At 49.6% G+C, this 22,399-nt stretch overlaps 1 protein-coding gene across 3 annotated transcripts; it reads left to right on the top strand.

Annotated features, from left to right (window-relative positions):
• The first annotated feature begins 264 nt into the window (after positions 1-264).
• LOC119404759 (E3 SUMO-protein ligase PIAS1) lies at positions 265-21,598 on the top strand. 3 transcript variants are annotated; one of them, XM_049419010.1, is made up of 2 exons: positions 265-1,075; positions 21,218-21,598. In XM_049419010.1, exons 1-2 carry the CDS (start codon positions 350-352, stop codon positions 21,590-21,592), a joined length of 1,101 nt encoding a protein of 366 aa, XP_049274967.1. In that variant the 5' UTR covers positions 265-349; the 3' UTR covers positions 21,593-21,598. The 3 variants fall into 3 exon arrangements, with proteins under 3 accessions (XP_049274967.1, XP_049274966.1, XP_049274965.1); XM_049419009.1 differs by lacking the exon at positions 265-1,075 and adding an exon at positions 11,967-12,432 and having other exon boundaries at positions 20,786-21,598; XM_049419008.1 differs by lacking the exon at positions 265-1,075 and adding an exon at positions 11,967-12,864.
• Positions 21,599-22,399: the final 801 nt, after the last annotated feature.

Genomic DNA, 22,399 nt, shown 5'->3' with positions numbered 1-22,399 from the left:
TTACGGTACTCGGATTCCGAAGTCACAGGTCAATTGAATCGTTGCTATTACCGCACTATCAGTACATGCTATATCAGCGAGAAGCGAATGCGCGCAGCGAAAGGAAAGGGCGCGGTATACGCAGCGATGTGAAAGGAACAGAGTGATAGCTCAAAAAAGCGCACCATTTACGAAGAAGCGGGCGAGCGGCGCTGTAGGGTATACGCGCCGACTATCTGGCCACAGCATCGTCGATCTCCACGTAGCCGACAGTGCGCGGAGCCCTTGCAAAGACAACGACGCTGCATCCCTAGCCGCCCACGTGTCTCCAAACCAGTCAAAACTTCGAGGACAACTGCGTGCGTTCACGATGTGTTCGCAGGGCTCGTCGATGGCGTCCCGTAAGCGGTCGCGTCCGGGATATCCGCCCGGCTACTTCAAGAGGCAACCGTTCTACGATGTCCTGGCCACGCTTCTCCCACCGACGCCCCTCAATAGCGGCAGACCCTTGCCGTGCAACGTGTGTCTTCGCTTCCAGTTCTCGCAGCATCACGCGAAGGAAATCTTCGCGAAGGAAATCTTCGCGCAGGTTCACCTTCGTTTGTGCTCAGACGACGGGCTCGGCGAGCTGGTGGACAGCTACCCGGCCGATTTGAAAGTAAAGGTGAACGATCAGGCCTGCGCATTGCCGGCGTCGATTCCTGTAAAGGCGTCCGGCGGTGCGACCGCACGCGTGTGCCTGCCCGTCGACATAGTCTCCGCCTGCTTTCTGTATCCTGGCGTGGAAAACAAGCTTTCGCTGAGCTGGCTGCGCGAACTGGGCCGCAAGTACTTCGTCGGCGTGTTCCTGGTTCGGAGGCAATCCGCGGCCACGATTCTTCGCGAACTGCAGCAGAAGAATGCGGCGAGCGTGACCCATACCAAAGAGCTGGTCAAGAAGACACTGCAGGAACGAGCAAGCGATGGCGACGACATTGAGGTGACGAGTTTACACGTTTCTATCACGTGCCCGCTGAGCAAGAAGCGCATGAGCGTCCCGTGCCGCGCGCTCGGGTGCGAGCACGTTCATTGCTTCGACGCACCGAGCTACTTGCAGGTCAACGAGGCGCAGCCCACATGGATGTGTCCCGTGTGTGGTCGGCCGGCCGAGTTCTCGTCGCTGGTCGTAGACCAACTTTTCATGCAGATTGTTGAGGAGGCGCCCGCTGACTGCGTCAGCGTCGTTTTCCGCAAGGACGGCTCCTGGACACCGTGGACGTCGTCGAAGCACGACGTCCCAGCTGGTCAAGCCTCGTCATCTGCTAGGAGCTCGCAGGGGCCTTCGTCATCCTCGTCTAACGAGATGGACGGGCGGCCCAACAAACGGTGTAAGACGCCGTTTGTTGACCTCAACGTGGATGTTATTGACCTTACCGAGGACAGTGGTGACGTAGCTGGCGTTGGTCTTCAGCCGGAGTCAGCAGGTCCTGGGTATGACCCTGGTGCAAGTACTGATCCATTCCCTCCTCTAATCGTGTCCAGTCCACCGGCGTCGGAGTGCGTTGAAGTTGAAGTTGAAGCCGACATCCGATAGCAAGATGAATATGTATCACGTGCTTCCTGTATCTCCTGCAGCAAGAGATGTGTATTCGTGCTACCACCTCCACCCCCCCCCCCCCTACGCTTTTTCTTTCAACTTTTGTATAAACTCGGCCACGGACTTTTTTAGTTTGCGTACTGGCGATGTGTGCCAGAATCCATGCTTTTGTATCGTCAGTTGTCGAAGGATAATTAAACGACTATTTTTTCGGCCTCTTCCGAGTCGTTGATGTCAAACCCTATTCAGGAAATACCCGTATTTACTGGATTGTAACGAGACCACGACTGTAACGCGAAGGGTGAATATTAATTGCGCCCATTTCGGTATTCGATTGTAATGCGAGGGTCGACTTCAGGTAGCGCAAATCTGAGAAACAAAAAAAAAGAACGTGTTACATTCGAGTAAATACGGCGCAATGCGCCGGCCGCTTGCGTCGTGTATTAAAGCTCCTTGAATACGGATTGTGCTTGCCGCACGAACGAGTTCGCGGCTTATCTATGGTCACATGCGTATTCCGAAGAGCAGAAAGCAACCGAGAAAATGAAATCCGGAAATACGTCACACGCCCTCGCGCATGAGTTAAGCTGACAAATGTCGATCGTTCATTTGTTATCTGGCGACGCAAATGCGTTTTTTTTTTTTTTGGTTCTTACTCTCTCCCTGTTTGCAACTTGGCTCCGTCGTACGGCGCTGACGCACAAGAAAAGTGGGCGCTCGCGCACGATAGTTAAAAGATTTGGGCTGCTGTACACGGTCTAACACGTAGCTCGGATACAACGTCCTGTGGTTCAGACTCTGCTGTCGGTCGCCTTCACGGCGAGCAGTTCAATAATACACAAAACAAAAACCCGTGATCAGACACGTAGCTCGGATGCTACGTTCTGTGGTTCATATCCTGCAGGCGGTCACCTTTCCGAGCGAACAGTTTTAAAATTACACAAGACACGAGCCACTGTAGTTCTTATACAGTCAAGCCTTGTTAGGAAATAGAGGTATCATATTGTTACGGTAGGTCCAATCCAGTCAAGCAGCAGCAGCGACAGCATAGATGGATGAAGAAGAGGAGAACGACGCGCAGTACCGACACGCATTTGCCGTCCGTCCCCTGTAAATAAACCTCTATATAACTTCGTTTACGAGTCCCGTAACAATATTTTCTACGGCAAACACTAAATGGTGCACGTGCGCTCACGGCACAGCATTCTTGGAGAAGAATTACAAGCACGTTCGCCCTTGAGGCCAGTGGAAAAGGTAAACAAACAAGCAAAGAAAGAAAGAAAGAAAGAAAGAAACAAACAAACAAACAAAAAGGTGATTGGCTTCACGAGCGAGCAGTTTTGAAATTACACAAGACAAGATCCACTACAGTTCTTATACGGTCCAGCCATGTTAGGGCATAGAGGTATCATATTTCCTACGGCTAGCGCTATAGCACACACTACGTGGTGCCCGTACGCCCGTGGCACACCACTGCTAGAGGAGAATTAGAGTACGTTCGCCCTTCTCGCCAGTCAGGGGCGTAGCCAGAAATATTTTTCGGGGGTTGGGGGGAAAGGGATTCGACCGTACTTTATGTATGTTCGTGCGTTCGTTTGTTTGTATTAGTGCGTGGATATATACGCAAGCACAATTGAAAAAACATTTTTTTGGGGGGGGGGGGGTTGAACCCCCCCCACACCACCACCCTTGGCTACGCCCCTGGCGCCAGTGAAAAAAAAAACACCTTTTCATGGCACACCTTAGGACATTATGCGCAAGAAATGTTAAGCCTATGCGACTTTTGTGACAGCCAAGTTAAACTTATGAGCCTAGTTAAGCCAACGTAAGTGTAGCCGAAACTAATGAAACCTAGTTGAGCATGGTATCACCTAATAAAGCCAAGCATAAGTAGGTTTAATTAAGCTGATTCTAATTAAGCCTAGTCCAGCTTGCTGTTTTCTTGTTAAGCCAAGTTAAGCTTAAATGAGCCCAGATGAGTCAAGGTAAGTATAGCGAAATCTAATTAGGCATAGTTGATCATGGTATCCCTTAATTTAGCCGAGCATAATTAGCCTAAATAAGGCAAACCTAATCGTAGCCAATTAATCCAAGTCGAATTCCCCATGAGCCCAGAGAAGCCGAGCCCAGGAAGATACTAATTACTCATTACCGACTCAACAGTAATTACGTTCGTTAGGTATTAGGGCTAATTAAAGAGATTACTATTTATACCTGATTAATTAGGCTAAGATTCAACCAGACACCCTAGATACTGGAGTTTAACGTGACAATTACACTAATTATGCATAATCAAGCTAATTAGGAGGCGCCAAGGTAAGTATAGATAAACTTGATTAAGCATAGTTGATTATGGCATCGCCTAACTAATCGAAGCCAATTAGATCCAATTAAGCCATATATAATTAAACCCATTTAATTAAAGGGATTGAACCCGAATTCCCCATGAGCTCAGAGAATCCAAGCTCAGAAAGATAATTAATCCTGACCCAGCCGAGTCTCATTAAGTTAAATAAATCAAATTAGCGCTAACAATAATTACAATCACGACTGATCAGTGTGTGTGACATCGAACAAAGCCTACCCGAGGTACTCGAGTCTGATGTCGCAGAACTATGCAAAATATGCCTAGTTAAGTCTAATTGAGACATCTGTTTCCGCATAGGACGCTCTTGGCAGTAAAGGTGTTTCATAGAGAGTAATTATTCACGTAAATTTACACAGCGCAAGCAGGCTGTAAAATTCTATTTCTCTTTTATCAGAAGATGTGCAGCAAGGTAAATAACGAAAATGAAAAGCGGGAATTCTTGAAACCCGCGCACGACACAGTATCGATAGCAGAAACCGCATGCGCGCACGTGGTGCGGCAAACAGATTCCAATACGGGACCAACAGCTCTCGGGATAGCGTCCGGACACTGCCGACTTCGGTACGCATGTGACCAAAGATAAGCCGCGAACTCGTTCGTGCGGCAATTACCATCCGTATTCAAGGAGCTTTAAAACACGACGCAAGCGGCCGGCGCATCGTGCCGTATTTACTCGAATGTAACACCTTTTTTTTTTGTTTCTCAGATTTGCGCTACCTGAAGTCGACCCTCGCATTACAATCGAATACCGAAATGGACACAATGAAAATTCACCCTTCGCGTTACAGTCGTGGTCTCGTTACAATCGAGTAAATACGGGTATTTCCTGAATAGGGTTTGACATCAACGACTCGGAAGAGGCAGCAAAAATAGTCGTTCATCCTTTGACAATTGACGATACAAAATCATGGATTCTGGCACACATCGTCAATACGCAAACTAAAAAAGTCCGTTGCCGAGTTTATACAAAAGTTGAAAGAAAAAGCGTAGGGGGGAGGGGGCAGCACGAATACACATCATCATAATCATCATCATCAGTGTTTATTTTTCACCAAAACAGATACAATGGCGAAAAATGAGGGGACGGCAAAAAAGCTGCAGTTATTGCAGCTTGACTAAGCACCGTCCACCCTGCGTCAGCAATGACAGGGTAAAAACAAAATACAAGAACAGAATGAAAAAATAAATAAAATAAAGCAAGTAATAATACAAGCAAAAGTCGAAGTAAATGACAGGCCAAGGTATACAAACAAAAAGGAATATTTCATAAACACATGAACACAATAATTCGTAGAGCGTGTATCATCGGTTTTGTACATAAGAAAGGTACACAATGAGGTACACAAAAAAGGTAAAATAAAAAACTGATGCAAAGCAATACAGAGTTGCCTATGTAAACCATGCAAACCTACGAAAATACTGTTCGTACATCGATAGTGTTTAATTTGTCGATTTTTATGTCTTGCTGCTTATATGAATTGACTATAGTTGGTAACATGTGGCTAAGCCTTTGGGTGCCGTAATTGGTGCGAGATAACGGAATTTTCCACGGGGGTTTATATCGATAAAAGTAAATGTTTTGAGTATGTTCAAGATTTGCAAGTGTCAGAAATGCGTCGAGTTTCCCTCTGTTTGCGCTAATGTAGGATTGTAACAACCTGAATTTGTATATGTCGTTAGCCATAACAATTTTATGTTTAACAAAATGTTGTCCTGTGTGCTCAAGGTATGGTATGTTTTTTTTCCTATTGTCCTGATCGCTCTTTTTTGAAGTCTTTTTAGCTTATTTAAATTTGTCGACGTAGTGTTTGCCCAAACTAAAGCGCAGTAGTTCAAGTGGGCGTGGAAAAGAGCCTGATATATAAGTCGCTTTATAGTAACGGGCAAAAGACGTCGACAACGATTTAAAGTGCCAACCACGCGTCTCAACTTTAAGCTAATATGGTGTGTATGCTCCATTCCAGGATATATATTCATTAAAAACAACTCCAAGCGTCTTAATTGATTTGGTCACTGCAATTTTGTATGGGCCTAGGGTAACAATTTGGTACCTGCAGGGATATGCCGAAAGCTCGGAAAAGGACACATCTTGTTTTTGATTCATTTAACATTAATTTGTTCTTGGTAGACCAATCACGAAGCTTATAACAGGTGTTGGCCGCTAAAGCCTCGAGAGTACTAAAATGTTTTCTAGTAAAAATAATGGGTTAATAATAAATAAAAAATAATAATAATAATAATAATAATAATAATAATAATAATAATAATAATAATAATAATAATAATAATAATAATAATAAAATACTAAAAATAATATTAAAATAATCATAAAAATAAATAACAATTTCTGGCTGCAGGAGATACAGGAAGCAGGTGATACATATTCAGCTTGCTAACGGATGTCGGCTCGTTTTGTCGACGAGAACGAGGCTATTCAGAATAATCGTACCAATAGGTTGAAAAAAAAATTTACCGCGCCTTTGAACCTCGGTCCGACAAAAGCACCACTTATATAACACATGAACGTCGACGGGTACTACCACACAATTGACAAGGCGCCTGTTGCAGCCGCACGAGATAAGGGGGGCCGCGCTAGAAGTTTGCGGAAGAGTTCGAAACAATTAACGCAGTGGGGGCAGCTGGTGCCGTTCAGAAAATGATTTTGGGCAGGTCGAATCCATCAGAGTTCAAGACTTCAACCCACTCCGACACCGGTGGATTGGACACGACACGAGGAGGGAATGGATCAGTACTTGCACCAGGGTCATACCCAGGACCTGCTGACTACGGCTGCAGACCAACGCCAGCTACGCGGCCCTTCGCTCCGTCGAAGCTGACCTTGGTAAGGTCACAAACGTCCATCGTGAGGTCAATAACATCCACGGTGAGGTCAACAAACTGCGTCTTACACCGTTTGTTGGGCCGCCCGTCCAGCTCGTTAGACGAGGATGACGAAGGCCCCTGCGAGCTCCTAGCAGATGACGAGGCTTGACCAGCTGGGACGTCGTGCTTCGACGACGTCCACGGTGTCCAGGAGCCGTCCTTGCGGAAAACGACGCTGACGCAGTCAGCGGGCGCCTCCTCAACAATCTGCATGAAAAGTTGGTCTACGACCAGCGACGAGAACTCGGCCGGCCGACGACACACGGGACACATCCATGTGGGCTGCGCCTCGTTGACCTGCAAGTAGCTCGGTGCGTCGAAGCAATGAACGTGCTCGCACCCGAGCGCGCAGCACGGGACTCTCATGCGCTTCTTGCTCAGCGGGCACATGATAGAAACGTGAAGACTCGTCACCTCAATGTCGTCGCCATCGCTTGCTCGTTCCTGCAGTGTCTTCTTGACCAGCTCTCTGGTATGGGTGATGCTCGGCGCATTCTTATGCTGCAGTTCGCGAAGAATCGTGGCCGCGGATTGCCTCCGAACCAGGAACACGCCGACGAAGTACTTGGGGCCCAGTTCGCGCAGCCAGCTCAGCGAAAGCTTGTTTTTCACGCCAGAATACAGAAAGCAGGCGGAGACTATGTCGACGGGCAGGCACACGCGTGCGGTCGCACCGCCGGACGCCTTTACAGGAATCGACGCCGGCAATGCGCAGGCCTGATCGTTCACCTTGACTTTCAAATCGGCCGGGTAGCTGTCCACCAGTTCGCCGAGCCCGTCGGCACAAACGGAGGTGAACCTGCGCGAAGATTTCCTTCGCGTGATGCTGCGAGAACTGGAAGTGAAGACACACGTTGCACGGCAAGGGTCTGCCGCTATTGAGGGGCGTCGGTGGGAGAAGCGTGGCCAGGACATCGTAGAACGGTTGCCTCTTGAAGTAGACGGGCGGATGTCCCGGACGCGACCGCTTACGGGACGCCATCGACGAGCCCTGCGAACTCATCGTGAACGGACGCAGTTGTCCTCGAAGTTTTGACTGGTTTGGAGACACGGAATCGGCCACGCGAGATTGACGATGCTGTGGCCAGATAGTCGCCGCGTATACCTTACATCGCCGCTCGCCAGCTTCTTCGTAAATGGTGCGCTTTTTTGAGCTATCACTCTTTTCCTTTCACATCGCTGCGTATACCGTGCCCTTTCCTTTCGCTACGCGCATTCGCTTCTCGCTGATATAGCATGTACCGATAGTGCGGTAATAGCAACGATTCAATGGACCTGTGACGTCGGAATCCGAGTAACATAAAAAGAAGCTTTAAATTTGAAGAAATTTTGCACGAAGTTCATTCGAGTAAGACTTTAGCGCACACAAACCCTTGCAAGTTGCAGAGGGGCTCGTACGACTTTATGGGCCGACGAACTGTGAGGCTGCAGGTTCCACAATCTTGTTGAGAATGTACCGGCGTGCAAGAGACGTTCGTTTGCATTGCGCAGCCGCTTTCGCCGTAGCCGGCACTCTAAAAAACTCGAAAAGGAGCAAGTGCGGCTATCGAAACAACTAAAAAAAACGTTTTGCTATAGATCAGGAGTCTCAAACACGCGGTCCGCGGCTTCACGAGGAATAACGTTTTGTGACTTGTGGATAAATTTTACTCGCATTATTTTTTCGCCTATTGCGATTAATAACGCTATGTCCGGGTAAGCTACAGAGACGGGTCTGGTTTCAAGCATTTTCGTTCGCGAGGTACCCCATGCGATCGCTACGAGTTGAGACATCACCGTGGAACCAAAACTACATTCGGAAGATCTTAGTCTTTGTGGAAATCCGTATCGATATGTTTCTCGAAACCTGACGTCAATTCCCCTTCAGAAATGACCCATGTATGAGACATGGGAAAGACGTTCTTTCAAAGGACCACGTTAGGTCACATATTGTTCAACATCTCTCTCTCCCCCCCCCCCCCCCTCCATCCCACCTTCACTATCCCGGCCCTAGCAAGACTAAATTTCGTGACTGCGGCCCGCTAGATGAGGTCAGATTGAGTCTTCTGCTATAGACTATTTTACGGATGGGTTTCGGTGCCGCCATGTTGGGCTTTTAACCTTGCCAATAGCTAAACGAACAGTGCTGCGGTGGACGCATACCCGTGAAGACGGTTGGGTTGCTCCATTCGACCTTTCCTGACGTCATCAATTCCCGTCACGAGATACAAAACTAAAAAAAAAAAAAACGTTCGTTTTACAGCCCAAGGTGACGGCGCCCATATGTCTTACGTAAAATCGACTATACGTCAATCGCGGAAATTCCACGGCGTGACGGGCAATCATTCGCGCTCGAGCCAACCATTCACAAAAAAAGTGACGTGGCATAAACGCTTCCGAGACGGACGTGACGCAGTGAAGAAGAAACGATGTAACAATTACCCCAGACAAAAAGCCTTTCTTGCACAACACTTCTTCTAAAGAAAGAAACCCAAACGCTGCGCCAGGCCTCGGTAATACGGAAATCGTACCCATGCTCCACGGTTATCACGCGGCATGTCGATTCGTCGTCTCCCATTTTGGCTGGCGTGTCGAATTCTTTCAGAAGTGCTGGATTCAAATGACGGGGCAACCGTCTCCCTCTTATTCTTCCCTATCAAACAGCCTTGGACACGTACAGTTCGCGTCAAAAGTGTAGGGACCACGAGACAGAAAGAAAAAAATATGGCAGCTTAGCACTAATGGTGCCAAGCCTGAAGGAAGAACGGAGCTGGGTGGGCGTCCTTGTTTCTCGTAATTTATTTATTTCTTTCTTCTCTTTATTCCTTGTATCCCTGTTTTGTATATGTTTCTTTCTCTTTATTTCTCTTTCTTCCCTTCCTCTCTCTGCTTCTTTCCCTCTCTTTCATTGTTTCTCTCCATTTTCTTTCTTTCTCTTTCTGTTTTTCCCATATTCCATGTCTTTCTATCTTTTTATGTATTGATTCCCTTTATTTCTCTCTATTTTCTCTTTCTCTCTTTCACGTGCTCCATTTCGCGGAACAGAGTTTCCGCTTAACGCTCGCACCTGCTGTACTCGGTGCCGGGGCTTCCCCATTCCATACCCACCTGTGGAGTCTTGCGAGACTGAGCCCAGTAAAACTACGAAAATCCGAGATCACACGCGGTTTGACGTCCGCCGCGGTGTTATAGGTGTTACGGTGCCCGGCTGCAGATACCAATGTCGCGGTCTCGGTCCTGGCCGCGGCACTCACATTTCGATGGAGGCGAAACGCTAGAGGTCCGTGCACTGTGCGATGTCAGTGCACGTTAAAGAACACTATACGGTCTAAATTTTCGGAGCCCTCCACTACGGCGCGCCTCATAATCATATCGTGGTTTTGGATCGTAGAACTCCACAAATTATTATTATCATTATTGTTACGCGGTTTGACAAAAGGCGAAGTGTCGGTATGCGCATAGTGACGAAACATTGCCAACGCTCGCGTCTGAGGTTTCTCTGCAGTCTTGTTGCACATATGCCATTATAATGACAAGCGGCTCGCCTTCTAATGTAGTGCGAACAACTAAACAGAAAGCACAGAAGTCGCACGAGCACACGAGCGATACTGCTTTGGTCGTATAGTCTGAGTCGCTTTGGGCACGTTAAATGCCGTAAACCAACCAAATGCAATAACTAATGCTCGGGTTTCACGTGCTGAAACCACGATATGATTACGGGGCATGCCGTGTAGTGAAGGGCTCCGGAAATTCCGATCATCGGGTGCTCTTCAGCGTGCGCTGACATCGCAGAGTACACGGGCCTCTGGAATTTCGGGCCTCTGGAAAATGCGGCGGCCACAGCCAGGATCGGGTCTAGCAGCCGAGCACTGTAATGACTGTAACACTCGGCGCCGAACCAGTTTCCTATGATAACTGCAGGCAACCGTATGGCTTGACGCCTTGTGTACGCTAAAGCCTTACTCGAATGAACTTCGTGTAAATTTTCATTGAATTTAAAGTTTCTTCTTAAGGTACTCGGATTCTGACGTCACAGGTCAATTGAATCGTTGCTATTACCGCACTATCAGTACATGCTATATCAGCGAGACGCGAATGCGCGCAGTGAAAGGATAGGGCGTGGTATACGCAGCCATGTGAAAGGAAAAGAGTGATAACAAAAAAAAAGCGCACCATTTATGACGAAGCTGGCGAGCGGCGCTGTAGGTACACGCATAGGTCGGCGAACTCACTCATGAGTCGACTCACTCAGACTCACTCAGACTCATATCGAGACGTGAGTCTGAGTCTGAGTGAGTCCGGGTGAGTAAAATTTTTGTGAGTCTGAGTCCGAGTGAGTTCGGTTGGGAAAAATTTTGGTTAGTCTGAGTCCGGGTGAGTCCGGATGAGGAAAATTTTGGTGAGTGTGAGTCCGAGTGAGCCCTATGGGCAAAATATGTTGCATGAGTGAGTCTGAGTGAGCTCCACATTTTTTGCCGACCTATGGCCTTATCTACTCAAGTTCAGCATCACTATCAGCCTTATGTCGGCTCACGTTTATACTCACGTATACTCCCACATAATTCAACGCGCTACCGTTCATACGTCAGCTCAATATTTATTGATCAGAGGCATGAGTTGAGGAGGGAGAAGGGGAGGAGGTGCCTTCACCTACCCCGGCAAACTTCTTCACGGGAAGTTACTGATCAAAATATCACGTGTGAATCATCTCTTTCAATAAAAAGACCCTTATTGAACTACAAACTCAGATAACTCGTGTTTGAAGGTACGAGATCAAAATGCGCTAAGTAGCGCACCGATTATGCGAGATATTGGCGTTAAAGAGCATTGGCATTATGGTCGAAAAAGGCTAATTATAGGCTAGCGGACTCATGAGTCAACTCACTCAGACTCACTCAGACTCAGATCGAGCCGTGAGTCTGAGTCTGAGTGAGTCCGGGTGAAATATATTTCGGTGAGTCTGAGTCCGAGTGAGTCCGGTTGAGAAAAATTATAGTGAGTCTGAGTTCGAGTGAGTCCGGATGAGGAAAAGTTTGGTGAGTTTGAGTCCGAGTGAGCCCTAAGGGTATGATATGTTTCATGAGTGAGTCTGAGTGAGCTCAACATTTTTTGCCGACCTATGGGTACACGCGCCGTAGGGAGCCTATATGACCGGCCGTTGGCGGTCATGTAGGCTCCCTAACGCGCCGACTATCTGGCCACAGCATCGTCGATCTCCACGTAGCCGATTGCGCGGAGCCGTTGCAAAGACAACGACGCTGCGTCCCTAGCCGCCCACGTGTCTCCAAACCAGTCAAAACTTCGAGGACAACTGCGTGCGTTCGCAATGAGTACACAGGGCTCGTCGATGGCGTCCCGTAAGCGGTCGCGTCCGGGACATCCGCCCGACTACTTCAAGAGGCAACCGTTCTACGATGTCCTGGCCGCGCTTATCCCGCCGACGCCCCTCAACAGCGGCAGACCCTTGCCGTGTCACGTGTGTCTTCACTTCAAGTTCACGCAGCATCACGCGAAGCAAATCTTCGCGTCGTTGCTGCGTAACAGAGTGAGGGGTTCCGAGTTCGGGGCGCAGGTTCACCTCCGTTTGTGCTCAGACGACGGGCTCGGCGAACTGGAGGACAACTACCCGGCCGATTTGAAAGTCAAGGTGAACGGTCAGGCCTGCGCACTACCGGCGTCGATCCCTGTAAAGGCGTCCGGCGGTGCGACCGCACGCGTATGCCTGCCTGTCAACATAGTCTCCGCCTGCTTTTTGTATCCTGGCGTGAAAAACAAGCTTTCGCTGAGCTGGCAGCGCGAACTGGGCGGCAAGTACTTCGTCGGCGTGTTCCTGGTTCGGAGGCAATCCGCGGCCACGATTCTTCGTGAACTGCAGCAGAAGAATGCGCCGAGCATCACCCATACCAGAGAGCTCGTCAAGAAGACAGTGCAGGAGCGAGCAAGCGATGGCGACGACATCGCGGTGACGGGTCTTCACGTTTCTCTCACGTGCCCGCTGAGCAAGAAGCGGATGAGCGTCCCGTGCCGTGCGCTCGGGTGCGAGCACGTTCATTGTTTCGATGCACCGAGCTACTTGCAGGTCAACGAGGCGCAGCCCACATGGATGTGTCCCGTGTGTGGTCAGCGGGCCGAGTTCTCGTCGCTGGTCGTAGATCAACTTTTCATGCAGATTGTCGAGGAGGCACCCGCTGACTGCGTCAGCGTCGTTTTCCGCAAGGACGGCTCCTGGACACCGTGGACGTCGTCGAAGCACGACGTCAGAGCTGGTCAAGCCTCGTCATCTGCTAGGAGCTCGCAGGGGCCTTCGTCACCCTCGTCTAACGAGCTGGACAGGCGGCCCAACAAACGGTGTAAGACGCAGTTTGCTGATGTCACCGTGGATGCTGTTGACCTTACGATGGACGTTACTGACTTTACCAAGGACAGCTTCGACGAAGCGAAGGGCCGCGTAGCTGGCGTTGGTCTTCAGCCGGAGTCAGCAGGTCCTGGGTATGACCCTGGTGCAAATACTGATCCATTCTCTCCTCTAGTCGTCTCCAGTGATGTCACCGGCGTCGGAGTGTGTTGAAGTCATAAACACTGATGGATTCGACGTGCCCAAAGTCATTTTCTGAACGGCACCAGCTGCCCCCACTGCGTTAATTGTTTCGAACTCTTCCGCAAACTTCTAGCGTGGCCCTCCTTATCTCGTGCGGCTGCAACAGGCGCCTTGTCAATTGTGTGGTAGAACCCTTCGACGTTCATTTGTTATATAAGTGGTGCTTTTGTCGGACAGCAAGGTTCAAAGGAGCGGTACATTTTTTCCCCGTATTGGTACTAATATTCTGAATAGCCTCGTTCTCGTCGACAAAACGAGCCGACATATGATAGCAAGCTGAATATGTATCACCTGCTTCCTGTATCTCCTGCAGCAAGAGAAAGTTTATTGTGCTAACCACTCCCACTCCGCCCCCTCCCTCCCTCTGCCACGCTTTTTCTTCCAACTTTTGTTTGCACACTGCAACTGATTTTTTTAGTTTGCAGACTGGCGACGTGTGCGGGAATCCATATTTTTGTATCATCAATTGTCGAAGGATAAACGACTATTTTTGCTGCCTCTTCCGAGCCGTTCATGTCAAACCCTATTCAGGGAATACCCGTATTTACTCGATTGTAACGCAAGAGGTGGGACTTTTCATTGCGTCCAGTAAGAAGAAATAAAACTACGAACGTAACGCGAGGGGCGACTTTTTGTTGCATCCATTTCGGTATTCGATTGTAACGCGAAGGTCGACTTCAGCTAGCAAAAATCTGAGAGAGAAAAACGCGTTACTTTCGAGTAAATACGGCACAAAGCGCCGGCCGCTTGCGTCGTGCTTTAAAGCTCCTTGAATACGGATGGTGCTTGCCGCACGAACGAGTTCGCGGCTTATCTATGGTCACACGCGTACCGAAGTCGGCAGCGTCCGAACGCTATCCCGAGAGCTTTTGGTCCCGTATTCGAATCTGTTTGCCGCACCACGTGCACGCATGCTGTTTGTGCTATCGATATTGCGTGTCGTGCGCGGATTTCAAGAATTCCCGCTTTTCATTTTCGTTATTTACCTTGCTGGACATCTTCTGATAAAAGAAAAATAGAATTTTACAGCCTGCTTGCGCTGTGTAGATTTACGTGAATAATTACTCTATGAAACACCTTTACTGCCAAGAGCGTCCTATGCGGCGACAGGTGTCTCAATTAGGAGTAATTTGTATAACTCTGCGACATCAACTAGAGTACCTCGGGTAGGCTTAGTTTGATGTCACACACACTGATCAGTGATGATTGTAATTACTCTTAGCGCTAAGTAGATTTATTTACCTTAATGAGACTCGGCTCGGTCAGAACTAATTATCTTTCTGAGCTTGGATTCTCTTAGTTCATGGGGAATTAGAGTTCAATCACTTTATTAATTGGGTTTATTCATATATGGCTCAACAGGACCTAATTGTGCTCCGATTAGTCAGGCGATGCCATGATCAACTCTGCCTAATCAAATTTACCTATACTTAACTTGGCGCCGCCTGATTAGCTTAGTTGTGCATAATTAGTATAATTATGTCACGTGAAACTCCAGTATCTAGCGTGTTTGGCTGAATCTCAAGCTAATTAATCAGGCATAAATAGTATTTTCTTAATTAACACTAACAATACCTAACGGATTTAATTAATGTGGAGTCGGTAATGAGTAATTAGTATCTTCTGGGCTCGGCTTCTCTGGGCTCATGGGGAATTCGACTTGGATTAAATGGCTGCGTTTAGGTTTGCCTTATTTAGGCTGATTATTCTCGGCTAAATTAAGGGATACCATGATCAACTACGCCTAATTAGATTTGGCTATACTTACCTCGACTCATCTGGGCTCATCTAATCTTAACTTGGCTTAACATGAAAACAGCAAGCTGGGCTAGGCTTAATTAGAATCAGCTTAATTAAACCTACTTATGCTTGGCTTTATTAGGTGATACCATGCTCAACTAGGTTTGATTAGTTTCGGCTACACTTACAATGGCTTAACTAGGCTCATCTAAGTTTACCTTGGCTGTCACAAAAGTCGCATAGGCTTAACATTTCTTGCGCAGAATGTCTTAAGGTGTGCGATGAAGAGGTGTTTTTTTTTTCCACTGGCGCCAGGGGCATAGCCAAGGGGGAGGGGGGGAGGAGGTTAAACACCCCCCCCCCTCCCAAATTTTTTTCAATTGTGCTTGCATATATATCCACGCACTAATACACACGAACGCACGAACATACATAAAGTACGGTCGAACCCCTCCCCCCCCCCCCCCCCCCCGGGGCGAACGTACTCTAATTCTCCTCTAGCAGTGGTGTGCCGCGGGCGTACGGGCACCACTTAGTGTGTGCTATAGCGCTAGCCGTAGGAAATATGATACCTCTATGCCCTAACATGGCTGGACCGTATAAGAACTGTAGTGGATCTTGTCTTGTGTAATTTCAAAACTGCTCGCTCGTGAAGCCGATCGCCTTTTTGTTTCTGTTTGTATTTTTCCACTGGCCTCAAGGGCGAACGTGCTTGTAATTCTCCAAGAATGCTGTGCCGTGAGCGCACGTGCACCATTTAGTGTTTGCCGTAGAAAATATTGTTACGGGACTCGTAAACGAAGTTAAATAGAGGTTTATTTACAGGGGATGGACGGCAAATGCGTGTCGGTACTGCGCGTCGTTCTCCTCTTCTTCATCCATCTATGCTGTCGCTGCTGCTGCTTGACTGGATTGGACCTACCGTAACAATATGATACCTCTATTTCCTAACAAGGCTTGACTGTATAAGAACTACAGTGGCTCGTGTCTTGTGTAATTTTAAAACTGTTCGCTCGGAAAGGTGACCGCCTGCAGAATATGAACCACAGAACGTAGCATCCGAGCTACGTGTCTGATCACGGGTTTTTGTTCTGTGTATTATTGAACTGCTCGACGTGAAGGCGACCGACAGCAGAGTCTGAACCACAGGACGTTGTATCCGAGCTACGTGTTAGACCGTGTACAGCCGCCCAAATCTTTAACTATCGTGCTCGAGCGCCCACTTTTTTTTGTGCGTCAGCGCCGTACGACGGAGCCAAGTTGCAAACAGGGAGAGAGTAAGAACAAAAAAAAAAACGCATTTGCGTCGCCAGATAACAAATGAACGATCGACGTTTGCCAGCTTAACTCATGCGCGAGGGCGTGTGACGTATTTGCGGATTTCATTTTCTCGGTTGCTTTCTGCTCTTCGGAATATGAGATACGAGCAAGACGCGCTGCCTGTTCGTCTCAAGTGAGTTAATGCAGGGTGACGTTCTCACGAAGGAACAACCAAGCAGACGATGGGGCCAGCTGAGCGCGCTTCGTGGGCATGCGCTTGCTCTCGTCCTGTTTGCAACTTGGCTCCGTCGTACGGAGCTGACGCACAAAATAGTCAGCGCTCGCGTACGTTAGTTAGAGATTTGGGCAGCTGTACGTATACGTGACTGGTGTTTTGTGTGTGAGTTAATTGCTCAACCGTGGAGGTCACTGAAAGTGAAGTGTGAACCACGGCTGCAACCAGTGCGTACGTGACCGTTTCAAGGATTCATCGAAACCACACTGGAAGACCGGCGCCCAGAGAAGCGTATAAAAATATCACACCATCTCCCGCTAAAGGGGACCATGAGGCGATGCGAAGCAGCGTTTCGGCATGTCGGGCTTCAGAAGTGGAGAGGGGGAGAGGAGAGGGGAAGTGGAGAGGTTAAGTGGAGAGGGGGAGGGGAGGTGTGTGGAGAGGGTTTGCGCATGCGCAGTAAGTGTGGTCACGCCGCACACCACCGGTTTGAACTCCGCCACAAGATGCTTCGCATCTAGGACAGCCTGATCCTACACTTCGACAGTCTGCTCTGCTCCGGAGAAGAGATTCACGCTGGGCAACTCATGGGACATAACGCAGCGGCCCAACACCTCCAGTCATCGTGGAGCTGCTGCCGATCCATCTCGCCAGCTTCGAGGGTCACCCATGCAGGGCGCCGGTGTTGAAGGACTCTGCTGCGCCCGGTTACGTGTGTCAATCGCTTGAACTTAGTGGACCGCGGACTCTAATTATTGGTTCAGCTCTTGCTGTTTGGTCCTCCATCTGACATTGCTCATTGTCTCTACAATTTGAACTTCCATACATGCTGCACTTATTCCCAATAATTGTGGAATGTATAACTGGTTCGCTTTTGTTTTGAAGATAACTGTTCTGTTCGTTTGGAAATATCGTAATCTTTGTTTAAACACACCATTAAAGCTTCTTGTTCATTGATTGGAGAAGGCCCTTGACTCTTTCATACCGGCGATTGGCGCAAGCCATACACCAGAGGTCCAAGCCCCATGCAACATCTTGGGAGGACCTTGATTTTCGGCCCCGAATGATGACATTGGCTAAACGCGACAAAGGCAGGCTGGGCTGAGAAAACTTAATTTTGTATGATTGGCTTCATCAGGTTATACGAGGCTTGCTATGCTCAGTTAGGCTAATTAACTGGTGTAAAAAACGACGCGCGCCCAACGCTTGAACCGGCCCCGCCGCAGCCACTATGGGCACCGTGCATACGTTAGGAGCCGCCACAGTCGCGCGCTGCCTTCAGCGCCAAAGCGGTGACGGCAGCAGATTTGGCGGGATAAGGGAGCAGACGACGCAGGCGGCGGCAAGCCACTGCGCCGTGCTTTGGTGCATCGCTTGAGGCGTTTCCTTTCCCGTTTCCTTTCAAAAGACGTCAAATTATTAGCAGCTATCAGAGAACGTAGCGTTAGCGCGTGTGCTTCTTTTCGCCAGACCTCGTGTACACTTAGGCGAACGCGGCAACATAAGATGCATGAGCTGGGGGAAGACAACGGAGGTGACGAGCCCGTTGAGCGAAACTGCGCACGTGTAACGCGGGCCGCCTCGCTCACTAAACAATCACAGCTTATCGCCTTCGGGCTAACGCGGCAGCGAACTCAGCGGTAGCTTGAAACTAGCGATACCAGCAATTGCACTGTCACGGCCACTGAATGAAAAAAAAAAGAACACTTTCCATCGAACGGCCATGGCACTGCATTTGCTGCGCCGACTTCTCTAAATGGAAACTGGTATAAACGCGTGCCAGGAAAATTCCTGTAGGTGTTATTGCACCCAACAACGCAGCAATTATTCCTGGAGTTCACCATTCCTACGAGTAGCGCAACCGACACAAAACGAACTTCCCGTGAAAATAGCTCGCGCCGTCGCAGCGGGAGCGTGGAGCGAGCAGGGGTGCAATCGCGGAGCGATGCTTGGCTTATGCTATATTGTTCTTATCGTCCACCACATGCGGCTGACTGATCGCGTTGATAACGCGGACGGACCGTCGCTCTGGTCACTGGCCAAGCGCAAAAAGCACGAAAAGTACGAGGGCGGTCCGATAAGTACTTAGCCTCACCGCGAGAGCGCGACTCTATCGCATGAGACATATACTGACGTTAAGTACGCTCCCTTAGAGGGACACATGCGAAGGTCCAGTCGAATCGGGCTCGCGGTTTTGTTTTGGCCGCTTGAGGAAGCAGGCGATGTTCATGTGTCCGTTAAAAATGGAAAAAGAGCAATATCGGTCGGTGATTCAATTTTTGTTTTTGGAAGAGAAATCGTGCAGCGAAATCAAAGAGCAACTGGATGCCGTCTACGGTGAGTCTTCTCCTTCGATGGCAACCGTAAAAAATTGGTTCGATGAGTTTAAACATGGTCGCACGTCGGTTTTTGATGAGCCTCGCCCAGCGGCCCCGCAAACGGCTACCACGGCCGATAACGTGGCAAAAATCCACGACCTCGTATTGGCAGACCGCCGACTGAAGGTGTGCGAGATAGCTGAGACAGTAGGCATCTCAAAAGACCGCGTGGGTCATATCCTGCATGAAATTTTGGGCATGAGAAAGCTGTCGGCGCGATGGGTGCCGCATTTGCTCACTCCGGACAACAAGCGCGTCCGTGAGGCCATTTCAGAGCAGTGTTTGAAGCTGTTTAAGAATAATCCGAAGGAGTTCTTGCGTCGTTTTGTGAGCGTCGACGAAACATGGATCCACTGGTACACACCAGAGACCAAAGAACAGTCGAAACAGTGGACTGCACACGGAAAACCTGCTCCGAAGAAGGCGAAGACTGTCGCATTGGCCGGAAAGGTGATGGCCACCATTTTCTAGGATTCTCAAGGTGGGATCTTTGTCAACTACCTTGAGAAGGGCAAAACGGTGACAGGACCCTACTACGCTGAATTACTGGGCTGATTCGACGCCGAATTGCGAAAAAAACGGCGACATTTGGTGAAGAAAAAGGTGCTCTTCCACCATGACAATGCGCCAGCTCACACCTGCGCCGTCGCCATGGCTAAGTTGGTCGAACTAGGCTTCGAAATGGTGCCCCATCCAGCGTATTTTCCAGATTTGGCCCCGAGTGATTTCTTCTTGTTTCCCAACTTGAAAAAATCACTCGCCGGACAAAAATTTGAGTCGAATGAAGAAGTTATCGCCGCCACAGAAGCCTACTTTGCAGCTCAGGAGAAAACGTATTTTTCTGACGGGATCAAGAAGTTGTAGGATCGCTGGATCAAGTGTATAGAGTTGAAAGGGGACTATGTTGAGAAATAAATCGACACCATTCCAAAATTTTCGTTTTTCTTTTGAAGGCTAAGTACTTATCGGACCGCCCTCGTATAGTCGTCCTAAAAGGCATAGTTCCTCGATTTCACCTAATTGCGAGCATCCCGCCAAATCTGCGCTTCTTGCCGCTAGGGACGGCTTCGCTCGGGCAGCGGAGTTATGTCTGCACGGAGCCTATATACGTAAAAGAACGGCGCAGATTCGATGGAGCAAAGAAAGCGACTCACAGTTGTCGTTTCGGCTACGAGCGCCGTACCCCGTCAGACAGAGCGACATGAGAGGCCACCTGATACGACTGGACGCGCATGCGCACCGCAGGTAGCAGCGTGTCGGTAGATGGCGCGTCGATGCATGCTGTCACGTCGATTGCGATGCCACGCGTGGCCAATTGCGCGGATCAGTTGCAAAGACGACGACGCTGCGTCCCCAGCCGCCCACTGTGTCTCAGAACCAGTCAAAACATTTAGGACAACTGCGTGCATTCACGATGAGTTCGCGCGGCTCGTCGAGGGCGTCCCGCAAGCGGTCGCGTAAGCGGTCCCGTAAGGGGTCCCGTAAGGGGTCACAATCGGCATATCCGCTCGTCTACTTCAAGAGGCAACCGTTCTACGATGTCCTGGCCGCACTGCTCCCGCCGACGCCCCTCAAGAGCGGCAGACGCTCCCGCTTCAACGTGTGCTTTCACTTCAACGTGTGCCTTCACTTCCAGTTCTTGCCGCATCATGTGAACGAAATCTTCACGTCGTTTCCGCGTAACACAGTGACGCGTTCGGAGCTCGGGACGCAGGTTCACTTCCGTTTGTGCTTAGACGACGGACGCGGCGAACTGGAGGACAGTTATCCAGCCGATTTGAAAGTGAAGGTGAACGATCAGGCCTGCGCACTGCCTGCGCCGATTTCTGTACAGGCGCCCGGTGGTGCGACCGCACGCGTATGTCTGCCCGTCAACATAGTCTCCGCCTGCTTTCTGAATCCTGGCGTGAAAAACAAGCTTTCGCTGAGCTGGCGACACGAACGGGACCGGAAGTACGTCGTCGGCGTGTTCCTGGTTCGGAAGCAATCGGCGGCCACGATTCTTCGCGAACTGCAACAGAAAAATGCGCCGAGCATGACCCAGACCAGAGAGCTCATCAAGAAGACAGTGCAGGCGCGAGCAAGCTATGGCGACGACATCGCGTTGACGAGTTTTCACGCTTCTCTCACGTGCCCGCTGAGCAAGAAGCGAATGACGGTCCCGTGCCGGGCTCTCGGGTGCAAACACATTCAGTGCTTCGACGCACCGAGCTACTTGCAGGTCAACGAGGCGCAGCCCACATGGATGTGTCCCGTGTGTGGTCGGCGGGCCGAGTTCTCGTCGCTGGTCGTAGACCAACTTTTCATGCAGATTGTCGAGGAGGCGCCCGCTGCCTGCGTCAGCGTCGTTTTCCGCAAGGACGGCTCCTGGACGCCGTCGGCATCGCCGAAGGATGACGTCCTAGCTGGTAAAGCCTCATCATCTGCTAGGTGTTCCCCGGTGCCTTCGTCGTCCTCGTCTAACGAGCAGGACGGGCGGCCCAACAAGCGGCGTAAGACGAAGTTTGTTGACCTCAACGCGGATGTTATTGACCATACCGAGGACAGCGGCGACGAAGCGAAGGGTCATCAAGCTGGCGTTGGTCTTCGACCGTAGCCTGCAAGTACCCTGGTGCAAGTATTGATCCATTATCTCCTCTAGTCATCTCCAGTGAAGTGTCACCGGCGCCGGATTGTGTTGAAGTCATGAACACGGTTGGATGATCTGCGCGAAATCAGTCTGAACGGCACCGGCTGCCCCCATTGCGTTAACCGTTTCGAACTCTTGCACAAACTTCTAGCGTTCCCCTTCTGATCGCGTGCGGCTGCAACAGGCGCCTTGTCAATCGATGCTCATTTCTTATATAAATGGTGTTTTTTGTTGTACCGCAGGTTCCATGGAACGATACTTTTTTCCTATTGTTACGGTTAAAATGAATAACCTCGTTCGTCCTCGTAGCAAACCTGGTCGATGTGTGATAGCAAGTTGAATATGCATCACCCTTTTCCGGTATCTCGTGCAGGAAGACAGTCTATTCGTGCTACTCCCCCTCCTGCCCCCCCCCCCCCCTCTTCTCCCACGTACGCTTTCTTCCCTTAAACTATTATTTAAAACGCTGAAACTTACCTTTCCGTTTGCAGACTGGCGATCTGTGCCGGAATCCATGGCTTTGTACCGTCAATTGTCGAAAGATAAACGACCATTCTTGCTGCCTCTTCTGAGTCGTTGATGTCAAACCCTATTCAGGAAATAACGAGCCACATTGCGCCGGCCGCTTGCGTCGTATCTTAAAGCTGCTCGAATACGGATGCTGCTTGCCACGCGAACGGGTTCGCTGCTTATCTATGGTCACATGCGTACTGGAGTCGGCAGTGTACGGACGCTATCCTGAGAACTGTTGGTCCCGTATTGGAATCCATTTTT

The sequence above is a fragment of the Rhipicephalus sanguineus genome, chromosome 9, assembly GCF_013339695.2.
Source record: "Rhipicephalus sanguineus isolate Rsan-2018 chromosome 9, BIME_Rsan_1.4, whole genome shotgun sequence".
Lineage (NCBI taxonomy): Eukaryota > Metazoa > Arthropoda > Arachnida > Ixodida > Ixodidae > Rhipicephalus > Rhipicephalus sanguineus.
This window is presented reverse-complemented; position numbering and strand designations above follow the sequence as displayed.